Genomic DNA, 13,188 nt, shown 5'->3' on the forward strand with positions numbered 1-13,188 from the left:
GTGGACAATATTTACATGTACTTGTGTTGAAGAAGGAAACTTGTCACAGCATGTATGAAGAAAAAAAAAGAATATTGTGTTTGAATACAACCACTACCATCAGATTTATGTTTTTAATATGTAAGTGTACACTTACATATTAAAAACCTAATTGGTCCTATATACTGTATTTACTTATCCAAACAGAGTCGGTCCATCTTCATCATCTCTTAGATGCCATCATGCTCCTCAACAAATGTAGTGTTGGCACTTCTTTTTACCTCCACTTCACATTTTAGAACATTTTTATTTATTCTTACTGTCTGAATTACTTTATTAAATTAAGTTATTGTAACGTGATGACATACAATCAATCAAATTACATCCCCTACCATTCAACATTAAACGACACACACATGTTAGCGTGTGCAAATAGATGCTCTTATAAAAACTGCATGCAAAGAAAAATGTGATGCATTTGGGTTTTTTTATGCTGTTTAAAGATTTGTAAAATGGTGATTAGTAGAATAATTTCCGATAGAACGAAACAAGTCAAAAACATTGTTTTGGAGGAAGAACAGCTCTAGTAAGGACCAGCACAATCAGGACTCGCTACGTCCACAAACAGAACGCTAACAGACAGTAATTTGTTGCTCCTCGTCAGTGCCTGGACTCTGGAGAGACTGGTGTAACTACAGCGATAAACACCCCCTCCCCTGTGAAACCCACACCTGACACTCAGCATTCTCAGCTGCTCTTTCTACTCATTCATTATGTAAGTGGATCCATCACTTAACCTGACTAATACCGCTGTCTAACAGTTCTGGACTGTTTTTTCCTGACTTTTCTCACCTTCAATCCAACAACTTATGAATCATTCGGTCTTCCCGTTCTTGACCTGCCTCCTGTCTCGCCACCACATTTCATGTTTGAGTGTTTGGGAGAGCGGCGAGGCCTCTTCAAAGCGCGGCTGAGAGCTGCATAGGAGTTTGCATGTCGGCGTTTATGGCACAAGGCAGGGAAATGGAAAGTGATGCAGATCAGTGACCTCATAACATCTACTCCTCTCTTATACCCAGAGGCCTCTAGTGTTACTTTGGCTGCAGAGTGACCCTTCTTCCTTCAGCCGGGCTATCATTTATCTCTCCTCTGCCCTGAAATGTCTCCTCTGTCTTGTCCTTGCACTCCCTGCTTTGCACTCAGGAAAGTGGAGCAGTGTGCCCTCTCTTCTCCGCTGCAGAAATGAGTAACACCACTCCACATGCAACTGAAGTATTACTAAATGTGGAACAAGTAAACATGACTTTTGACAAAATAAAGTGTTTCTCAGGGGTAATATGCAAAATAGAGTTCAATAGGGTTTAAACAAAGCGGTGGAATAACGTTCAATAACAGCTAAAACTTACACAACACTGAAGCTGAGTTTCAGGCCACTTTCAGACATGGACGTCTGTTCATCAGGACTGAATAGTGATCTAGATCACTACAGTACAATCAAGGTAAAAGATCAGATAATAACAGTAAGTTATCCTGTTTGAATGAAGTGCATGCAGTCTTAGATCACAGGATCCATGAAAGAAGTAACGCTGGGCTGAGCTTGTGGAGGTCTAAAAGCAGAGTGACTCACTGCTCCAGGACGAAGACGTGTGATCAGATGACAACTGTACGATATATGTCCAACATTATACATTATCTATTTCTACGGCCAGCGTCTCACATGGCAGGTTTACTCTGCTGCTGTAAGTAGCTGCTTATGAAAGTGACTCAAATGAATACTGATGCCTCGATGTGACCTACAAAAGCAAACGAGACCCTGTGTGACAAGACTGGTCATAGTGGGACGGGAGTGTTGATATAAGCAGTGCAGCAGGGTAAGTTGTTCAGTTGTTTCTTGTCATTTTCCATGACAATGATTTTGAAAGGATTTATATTTGACAGCTAAAAAATCATGATGAGATTTTAAGTTGAAAACATCAACAACAAAAACATTGACAGGAAAAAATCTGCAAAGAGAGAAGCGAATGTGGGAACGACTATAAATGTAAAATATGGTAATTTAAGAGTCTGAGGATAATATACACAAACAAAAACAAGAGAAAGAAAAACACAGAATCAACATTTCACTCCAGATCCACAAATGTGATTTTAAATCCTGAGAATTTTTTATTTTATTTTTTTTTTAACCAACAAACTGAGAAGAGGATGTAAATAACACATTAGTCCCAGCCACCACTTTCCTGGTACTTATCTGGACTTGTTATTCCAGCGAGCGTGTTAAGACACACAGACTTATAATAGCACATCGAAGAGCACATCAGCAATAATAGAGATGTGTCCTGACTTCGAGCGCACACAAACCCCTGGGCTTAACTCATGCTTATATTAATAGAGGCATGATTAGAAGGTTGTTTGCTTGACGTTTTATTGTAAGCCAACCACAACTCCTGCTTATTTGTTAATCTCACATGATCATTACTGATGCAGCCAAGACAGGTAGGCGTATCTGAGTGGAAAGCCAGGATGTGCTGGTCGTCAGCCATCTGACCCCACAGCTCTGTTACCCGGGGCAGAGGGTAAAGACGTGGACATGAAACATATTTAATGCCCTGATCCACATGGTGGGTGTAGGGTTACAGCCAATCCATGTTTGGACTTGGCATCCAAAGCATCTGGGCGATGTGGATGGTCGGGGTCAAAGGGAGAAGTACAGACAATTGGATGTAAAGTGACCAACAGTTAAACAAATAAACACACTCCTGTGCACAAATAGAGGTGTGTAATGCAGCAGAGATTTACAGCCAGATAGCGCCTGAAAGCAGACACCTTTGTATATTCTCTAGGGTCATCTGATGGTTCACATGCAGACAGAGGGTATCCAGGGTTCCCCAGACAAGCAGGCACACTGCCCGCCGAATACAGGAAGCAAACAGATGCAAAATGGTGACAGATACTCGCTCCGCACTGCTAAAAGGGGGGGAAGGACAGGATGTAATTCTACAACTGTGAACACAGCTGATCTGGTTGTTGTTGTGGGTACGTCGTGTGTTAAAGGGTTCAATCAGGTTTGATTGCGTGTTTGTGTGAGGAGGGTCGCTTTATATATTCAGAGAGACAGAGAGAGAGAGAGAGAGAGAGAGAGAGCGGAGGCGTCAACGTAAACTTTGAGCCCAACAGAGTAAGACAAGACAAGTTTCTGTGTGTGGGATATTTTTTTCCACATTTCCCAACGAAGCCTGGCAATCATCCAGCTCAATCATCAAGTGCCAATACAACAGAACACGACTGAGGTTTGCCTGCTCCACTTGCAGGCCTGTCTGATTTACATCACTTTCATCACTGCTGGACAGTCCAGATAGTTAAATTCTTGGCTTGAGGGCCACCGGAGAGCCCAGTGTGTCGATCGCCCCGTGAAAAGAGGCGATAGTCCTCGCTGCAGCGGCTGTGGGTTCGAATCAGGCCTCGGCCCCTTCTGAGTCTTATTACCAGTGATGTATATTTAACAGTGAGCTGTTTATATTTCACGTTGACTCTGCTCTTTATTTGAATGTAGAGCCTGTTTCTCGAAGGGTTTGGGGTATATCATGTTACTGTTTGACTTTTCACACCATGCTCCTCGTTTCTGATTTGTCCAAGTGCTGCATCCATGCTATGACAGTGTGCATGGAAACTCAACCCTTACTATCAAATGAATTACATTTTCCTGCTTTGCTCACGGTGCAGACTGTTGTCTAATGCTGATAAAAGTGTGCTGATGCAGGACACCTCAGGACATTGATTATGTTTCGTACGGAGAGTGAGGGATAGCACGCTGCACAGTGTGTGTGGGCGGAGGAGAGAAACAGTTCAATAAGGGAGAGTGATGATGGGGTTTCCCTTTGAAACTAAAAGAGGCCACGCAGGTGCACTATCAGGATTCTCCGTCCTGAGCTGCAGTCTGTACTGCTTTGTGCACTCTCCTCTCCTTTTTGTGAACTTGCGGTTACGTCTGTCAGACAAATATTACCAGGAAAAAAAAATGTCTCCCTGACCTTTTTATTTGAGCCTTCATCAAAAGCCTCGTTCGATAACATCCTTTTATTGTCATTACAGAAAAATCCATCCCATCATCTGGCCATTGCAGATTTAGAGTTACGGGTCTTCGCTGCCCAAAGCGATAAACACACATCAGTGATACCTTTTAATTGGCACAGTCAGATTCTCAGAGTGTCAACACTAACAGATTTTTGCACTGACCAACTCAATACAACTTTTATAGCATGTTCCTACAGGTTTGCTGCCACTCCAGGAGAATAAAATATTCACTACCACCTGAACAATAACACTCTTTAAATCAGAATCCAGGTATCGTTCAATTCTACAGTTCATTTAGCAGACTCTTTTATCCAAAGTTACATACATGAGAGTGAGAACCACACAAGCGAGGATCTAGAAAAGAAGAAACGACGTCAGTAAAGGCAAACGACCAGGAGTACTTAAGTCTGATTGGACACGCAGGTGCCGAGAGGCAAAGCACAACATCATCTGGAACCTTCTTAAAATCGTCGTTATCACACAACGTCTTCATCCTCATGAAGGTCCGAGGTGTTCATGAACAGCTGGGTCTTTAGTTTTTTCCTTAAAGGTGCAAAGACACTCCGCAGATCGAATGGAGTTTGGAAGTTGTTCAAATAGCTCACTCACCAGTTACCATCTTACAGTGTGGATAAAAATCAGGCAGCTGCTTATTAGCAGAATCATGTAATCTGTAAACACATATAAACAACAATAAAGACTTATAAAGAGAAAAACGACTTCCTTGTGCTGAATGCAGAATCATCACAAACCTATGATTGTATCCGTGCTCGTCTAAATGTGCTAATGATGACAGAATATTGCAGATAATTTATGAAGCACAAACGTTAGAGGTGGCCTGAGACAGAAAAAGTGAATACCCTTTAATGTCTTGTTAATGATTTTTGCTGCAGTCTCCTTTTTTTTATTTACTGTGCTCTCTCAATGAACTCTTCTCACCAAAATGTTTTTTTCACTGAACTGTGTTTTTTTATTTTTTTGCAGCCTCTTTTTTTTTTTCTCTCCCTTTTCCATTACCTCTCCTTCTCATCTCGGGGGCCTTCCCCCTCCACTCCTCTTCTATTTTAGGTGGCTGCACCTGTCACTATCACATTCCCTCCTTGTGCTGACCAGCAGATACTTAGAGGTCTTACTTGAGGTACTTAGAAGTAGTTGGAGAAAGAGGGGCGCTCTCTCGCTATGAGGGAAGACGTGGACTAAAGGAAAACAAGCTGAAACTGGTTCAAACTGTGAGAAAAACGCAGAAAAAATATCCAGAATAAGAAATCATTGACTGTTGAAGTGCAGATAATGTACTTCACCTTTTCAAATTAGTTTAATGCACTCTGGGTTCTAAATGTCAACGCAACTATCAGCAGACATAGGTTACACAATCAATTACAAAATGATAACATTGCATAGATAATTGTAGGTTAATTACAGTAATTTAGTACATTACTGTTTTGCATTTGTATTCATATTATATTTCTCTTTTTTCTGATGTTTACAAAACACTAAGCAACAAGCTGAAACAGGTCGCCCCCCCCCACACACACACATACAAATACACAAACGCACACACACACACACACGCACACACAAATACACACACACACACACACACACACAAATACACACTCAGTTTAACTGCTCAAAACTGTCATGACACAATAAACAGCCTCTGCCCATTGAAAGAGGACAAACTGGGAAACTGGCAGATACAAGCAAAAAAAAAAAAAACTTCATACATTATACATTAAATACATTATTTTATCCGGTCTGGATCCAAAAATCAATTTGTCTACAAGCATCCATTGCCTTTAAGTGTTTACAAAGTACTTTTCTAAGCAGCATGCATAATCAAAGTGTGTTTATAGGAGTGACTGCAGGAAACCAGAGAGACTGTTCTCTATATAAGACAACCCAGAGTTAGGAGGAATTTGTTTTTATCCTGTTTAGTGTTAAAATAAGGGAATGTTCCCTATCTGTATACCAACACATATAAGTGAATTAAAGTGTGTATACAGATCCACTGAAGTCCCGGCGAATGAAATGTTCAATCTTGTGCACAAAATGTATCCTGAGGAATCAAGACAGTCACGTTGTGATGATCAGCTGACAAAACAATAACGTGCTTCGACAACAGAATGATGTTGTAAACACAACTTGTCCTTCTGTGGAACTTGTGTGCACATGATAGGAACATGCACACACCTTGTTATCCTGAGCTCACAGCATCACATGTTTGTCTTTTTGGGAGCTTTAGGAATCAACCTCACTTACAAGTCTTTGCACTCTGACAACATGAAGAGAATGCAGAGAACGCTCACGCTGACATGTCTGTGTTGATGTGACTTGACAAAGCTGATGACCTGCCCACAGCCGGACATGCACCATGCCACCTGTTCATTGTGCAAACTGCTGTGACCAGACTAACAGCTGCTGGACATGTGTGTGTGTGTGTGTGTGTGTGTGTGTGTGTGTGTGTGTGTGTGTGTGTGTGTGTGTGTGTGTGTGTGTGTTGCCCTGCAGTGGATGTGTTCATCTCCTGGGCTCAGCACTTCTAAAACCCGGCTTTGCTCCCACACTCCCTGCCTCCCTCTCCCCTGATGGTTATCGGCTGACGTCTCAAAATCTGCTGCCCCTAGAGGACGATATGAAACCTGCATTAAGATTCTGTTTGGTCTGCTCCTGCTTTTGTTTCCTTTTCATGAAGGCTGGTCAGAGATAGTATGTTGATGAATTTGCTCATTAATTCCAGTCCAGTGATCCTGCAGAGCCGTCACACCAAGTTAAGATGGCTGACCGGCAATTCAGTCTGTTGTATTCTCAGGCAACTTTTGAATGGGCTTTTACACAGGAAGGTCTTTACTGTCGATATTTTATTGTGTATGTTAACTTTTTTACAAACAGCATTTACTGCAGTCTGCACACACACACACACACACACACACACACACACACACACACACACACACACACACACACACACACACACACACACACACACACACACACACACACACACACACACACACACAGACTATATGAACAGTGTGTGTAAGTGTCTTATAAGATACCAAGAATGTGCTTCAGTGAACGCCTTCAAACTTGTTATTCATTTGATGTCCCTGATATGGGGTCACCTATATTTCATTTTATTGTCCTTTATTTTGTTTATTAGCTGACCAATTAAAGTTGTACTTGAACAACTTTTGAACCGTGACATTGGAGGGAAAGTTTTTAAGCTCAGATTTACATCAAGTTAAACATCTGCTATTTAAAATCCACACACAATGATTGTGTATTTCTCTCTTTGCAGCGAGCATTGTCCCAGCTTGGAAATGAACCATAAACTGTGTGGCTAACATAATATATATAATATGCAATATAAGCCCAACAGCCCCACTACAGACTGCTACCTTTATCGTGTTTCATCCCTAACTCTACTCTCTGAATGTGGAATCAGGCTTAAAAACAAGGGCAACATAAATCTTCAGTTGCAGCACATAATGTGTATGACCCAATAAAATGTAGAAGGACATTTAGAAGGCTGTTTTAAACGTTGCTAAATCAAGTTCAAAGTGTCTCTCATTGTTTAAAATCCAAATCAAACCAATCAGTGCTTCCTGCCAACACGACTGCCCGTACTATTGTTTCCATTAAAGGCCCTTTGGCGTCTGCAGGATTGACTGTCACAACAATGAAAAGGATCCCTGTTCACTCGACACACACACACACACACACACACACACACACACATCTGCACACCAAATCTCCCAAAGGATGCTGGCAAGTAGGACACCTCCTCCTCTGGCTTCTCCCTCCTGAGTGTGGGCACTTATAGTGGCACACTATAAAAAGAACGAGCTTTTATAGACTGTAGCTTGAATAATCCTTCAAACTCACTCGCCTGCGTGATTCACACCACAATATGGCATCGAAACGGTGACACAGCCCTTTGTCGTGATCAGCTTAGAAAATGGCACCAAAGTATGAACTGGAGTTGAGCTGATGCTGACTCACGTGTGTTCAAAGAGCATTTCAGCTTTCAGAGTCTTTTCTATAGAGACAACAAAAGACTGCTGGCTGTTAAAAGCGAGGCCAACCTCTTGACAGCACATGTAGGTGCTGAAGTGCTTGTTGGGTTTTTATTATTTTTAAAGGGTGGAGATTGAATACCAGCCTCCTATACCTCAACAGAGGGCACACGTTGTTTGAGAGTAGAGAATTTAACTAAGCTGCAGATAGTAAATCTAAGCCTCAAACATCGAGTGTGGACTATACAACAATGAGTTACAGGCCCGGGTCATGTTGGAATACACAATAAAAACCCAGAATAGGATGGAGCAGCGCTGCTGAGTGATCTGTGTGTGGCCTTTTATGATGTGAAAACAATCACTGGGGAGGTGCTGAAAACAGCGAAATGTGTGATATGCCTGCTTTCTCTATCCATCTCACTGAGAGTGATTCATCACTTAAAGGTCCTCTCTGCTTTTACTTCTCTTTCTAACTTTAACAAAAGTCGTGTGGGTGAAGAACTACACTCAGGCATTGTCGAGGCGATGCACTAAAGTTACATCGCCTTAACTCCAAAGTCTTTTTTTCTAACATGGAAGAGAGGAAAGAAAAACACTAAAGTCACAGAGAAAAGAGTTTAAAGAAAATAAAGGGACTCACAGCGTAACACTGCGCTCATTTTTTTTTTTTAGCTCTTTCCTCAAATAGACAACAGTACGAACACCTACACAGACAGTTCCTTTGCCAGCGTACGGCAGCCCAAATCACCTCCTTCCTGGAGAGTTTGTAGTCCTATTATTGCACTCAGGTCCGATCAGTTGATGGAGAGATTTTTTACAGTATAACCATTATAGTAATTATCATTATGGCAAAGTGAGCCTAAGTGGTAATGCTAATAAAAATTCTACACGTGTCCAAAGGTCATCTTTCATCTGAAAGAAAGTTTTAAATTATGTTTGCTTTGTTTTTAAATGATGAAAACTCTGCCTAGCATCCAGCTCACTAAAGCTACACAAGAGAAAAACAAGCAATTCTAAGGTTGAAATAATATTAGAAATAATTAACAAGGAGCTTCTCTGTGTTTTAGTAGAGCCCAATCAAAGATATCATTATCAAACACTGGGCCAGCATAGCAAGACCTTGTTTTCTTACCCAACCATTGTCTCCTAAAATGTCTTTTCTGGTCCAATAAAACTTTACTTTTCTTTTATTAAACTCTTCTAAAAGCATTTTTTTGAAGGCGTGTGTTTCAGCCTTGCTCTGACACACAGGCTGTGAACCTCCATGGCAGGTTATGCGACTGTAAAAAGATTAAAACAGGCAATTATGTGACTACAGTCTGCTGCCCCGGCTGGTCTGGGTGAGGTAAGAAATCCACTTTCATCACACACCTCCAATACAACCCCAGAACAGAGAAACAGCTGACTCACACAATGTCTGCCATCAATGGCCTCTAATTAAAAGCCTGATAACACAGACCGTTTGGAAGATGCTGCAATTCAAAGAGCCCGACAACATTACAAGCACTTACATTTTTAGCTTTGTATTTCCAGCGGGGATTGAACCCTCGTGACCCCGACAGTGTTAGTGTCAGAGTTAAATCCATTGATGTGAACCAGACATTAATAATTCAAACAGAGCTGCATTGTTTCTTCTTTTGATGTGTTGGTGTGTAACAGTTTCATCTGAACCGAAGGACAAACCCGCTGAAGGCCTCCACAGTGTTCAGTCATTTTAAACATTTCTAAAGAGAGAAAAAAAAAACAGCCGATCATTGATCATTGATTGACGTCTCGTTGATATCGTGAGCTTACAGAGAATTTGACAATAATCCTGCCCATCAATACAACTTGCTCGCGGTCTTGCTAAAGTCCCCCGTCTGTACTTTTATTAATATTATTTAACAGCTGACTAGACTTAAGTACAAGCTAAGTAAACACTGCAGGACACCGTAACGTTAAACTACAGTTTCACCTGAAGAGAAATAAATGTCAGGAGATTCAGCAGCTTCTATTTATGTTGATTCTCCAGTTTAAAAATATTTGAATGTCAATCGGGTAACTATAAAGTATTCTGTTGTTAGTTTTGTGCTTTTCAGTAATAAGTGAAACACCCTAATCTGTGTCTATTAGTGGCCATTAAAAAATCTGTTAAATTATTAGGAAAAAATCATCTCCCAAGTGATTATTTTTGTTAGGACACTATAAGACTTCTCTACATTTTCTATTCAATGTTTGGTTTCTTTTCAAACGATACAGTCTCTTATGTTTAAATAATCGATAGCATCGAAAACAATAAACATTTAAAAAATAACTATATTTCATTTGAGAAGTTTGCCTGCAGATTTGGTCATTCAAAACAATGAATTACTTAAAATTGGGTGGCTCGGACTTCCATTAATGTTGTCGTGGTAACGAAACAGGTATCAGATATCGAAGTGTAAAACCCTGGTAAAAAAAAAAAAACACATTTGGACCAGTTTAATAATTGTGTTTCTCTCCTTCGATTTGGAAAACCCTTTTCAACAACTCAGCTGTTTGAGGTCTTTTTTTCCGGGTCATCGCCCACGGAGTCCAGAGTGGATCTTTCCACACTGCGACTGTGTGTTTGCTTCTCCAAAGAAGACATGCAGCCTTTGGCCAGCTGTCCCCTGCAGGATCTGGGTAGCTTGGTTCTCTGCCTCCTCGCCCCACACTGACAGGCTCTACTTTCCTCAGATAAAAATAGATAACGATGCTAACAGATGCACCAGCCCCTGTCTATCTATCAGTGCTCACACATACATATGCACCCATACACTGTTACAAACCTATTCTTGAGTCCAGAACATTCTGAAAGTAATGTGAAAGTGATGACTTGAGACAATGAGCCCCGATCAAACGATGAAGGAATATCGTAGGGTAACAACCCAACATGTTTGTGCTTAAATGAGATTAAAGAAATCAATTACCAAGTTTAAAGCGAGCAACTAATAAGCGGGTCATGGCACATTCAGGGCAACGCAAAAATAGTCAACTATATGCAGAAGGGGGCCTTGGCTCAAGAACTGCAACGACAGATATGCCTTTAATAACCAATGCCAGAGAAGCAGAAGTTTGAGGAGAAACTGTGTAGCCACTGAGAAAGCATTGAAGCTCATGCTGGAGGATCATGTGTTAAAGTCAAACATTGAAAGATTGGATAAAAAACAAAAATCACTCATATTGCACTGAAAAACGGTGTATTTTATTTTCTTGCCGTCCTAGTAAGTGGTTTCCCTCTCATGCCCCGAGCATCCTGCACTCTACTCGAGCAGTCAGTGCAGGTTATAGCAAAGAAAAGGAAGCAGGACTCACCGTTCGCAGGAACTGAATCTCCTCCTCTCCCTCTCCCCCTTCTGCCATCCTTCTCCGAGGGTTACTCGCAGCTCCTCAGGAGAAAAGAGAAAATCCTTCAGTGTCCTGTCTTCACGATTTATTTGATCTTTTTGCTGTGTCCCTCCCTCCCTCTCTCTCTCTCTCTCCTCCCTGTCTAGTAGCTGTGCCCCTCTCTCCCTTTCAGCGTCTCTCTCTCTCAGTGCTCGTGTGTGTAGGTGTGCGGGAGGACAGCATGAGTCCTGTGGCACTCACGCTGTTGTGAGAGAGAGTGACAAGAGGAAAAAGCTCTCCTGAACTCCTCTCCTCCTTCGCCCTACATCCCCCCAACCGCAGATGAGGGAGGGATTGTGGTTGGTTGGTGGAGGGAGGGGCATGCACCTTGTTACACGCTTGCACTGCTCCCATCCCATCGTACCACCATGTTTGTAAAAGTGGGCTACTCCTTAACACAGCCTGTCTCCCTCAAACACACACACACACACACACAATTCTCACCCCTCCCTCCACATGTCTGATGCTATAAAAGGAAATTGGGGGAAGGACTAGCCTTTAGGGGTGTTCAGTTTGAATAAAAGCACAAACACACCTTAACTCCTCAAGGAGAAAAAGTCAATCGACTTCACAATATTCCCCTCAGAATCAGGCGTACGTGTTCATTTATACGTAATTAGCAGGTCTCTTCCAAAAGGGCTCAAATATTCCAACACTTGAATAAAAACCGGTTCTAAAGGTCTCTCTGCTCTGCACAGCTACGATTAGCAGTGAGTCTATACACCAAGTCTGTATTCAACTTTTTGTGCATTTTTCTCGTCTATATCTCAGAGGTGGGGGAAAAATCAATAAAACATTTTTTTGCATGGCGATATCATATCGTCTCATGATCATCAAGTATAAGAAAAAAGAAAAAAACTCATGTTAAAGTTGGCTTAGACTGAAATACTGACACTTCAGATGTGAGGTGTGTGCAGCCTTTTACAGGGTTTACGACAATATTAAGTATTGAGATAATATCATATCATGATTTTCACACCCACTATATCAGGCTTTGTCATGTTCAGTACCATGTGAAACTTCACATCACTAATTCGTGTAGATCATCATCTAGTATTATCAGTGTGGTCACTAGCTGAATCTTACCTGTATGTTGTACTGTAATGTTGGATTAACCTGACACGTGATCAATACGTTTCTATCTTGTTTTATCTTTTCTCCTTTTAGTGTCAACACAGATCGACTGAACAGAGAAAAAAAAAAAACATGATTTGAAAGGTCAAATGAACAGATTCCTGAAAATCTGTGTCATTGAAAACATCGATCACAGCTGAAGCTAGAGATCCAAAACGTTAAACTTGTCTCATCTGCTTGATCAGGATTACATTTATCAACGAGGACAACTAAGAAAGTCTCAAAGTCACTTAAAGGTCTGGTCAAAGGAAAATCAAACCTGCATTAATGCACATTTAGTAGCATACAAAGCCCCTTACAATGCTTTTTCAAAGTCCGTAAACAACAACAAGTCAGGTTTTTAATCCCTCTGTTACCAGCAAGATCTGTGTAGTAATTTAAAGTGACAGAACCTGGACATGCTTTAGTTGACTCAGGTGTTTCCAGATGTAAACATGTCAGATCAAAAAAGTGAAAGTGTCTTTGAATTCTCATATTTGAATTGGGTAGCAGAGATTAAGTTTGGCAATTTAAAACAAACACAAATTATCAATAGTGCCTGGCAGCCTTACATGATGAAAATATCCCATTTTGATTTACCTGTATTTTAAAATGTGTC

The 13,188-nt window shown here is 41.1% G+C and overlaps 1 protein-coding gene across 8 annotated transcripts in view; it reads right to left on the minus strand.

Annotated features, from left to right (window-relative positions):
* Positions 1–12,095, minus strand: part of ryr1b (ryanodine receptor 1b (skeletal)) — a 59,061-nt gene extending 46,966 nt beyond the window's left edge. For 3 of the 8 annotated variants that reach the window (XM_079353288.1, XM_079353287.1, XM_079353286.1), the window contains exon 1: positions 11,385–12,055. In XM_079353288.1, the coding sequence (XP_079209414.1) occupies positions 11,385–11,432 (48 nt within the window). In that variant the 5' untranslated portion in view covers positions 11,433–12,055. Of the gene's footprint in view, positions 1–11,384 lie in introns of all 8 variants that reach the window. The other 5 variants (XM_079353284.1, XM_079353282.1, XM_079353289.1 and 2 more) reach the window with 3 other exon arrangements.
* Between the last annotated feature and the right edge of the window lie 1,093 nt (positions 12,096–13,188).

The sequence above is a fragment of the Symphodus melops genome (assembly GCF_947650265.1).
Source record: "Symphodus melops genome assembly, chromosome: 10".
NCBI classification, from domain to species: Eukaryota; Metazoa; Chordata; class Actinopteri; order Labriformes; family Labridae; genus Symphodus; species Symphodus melops.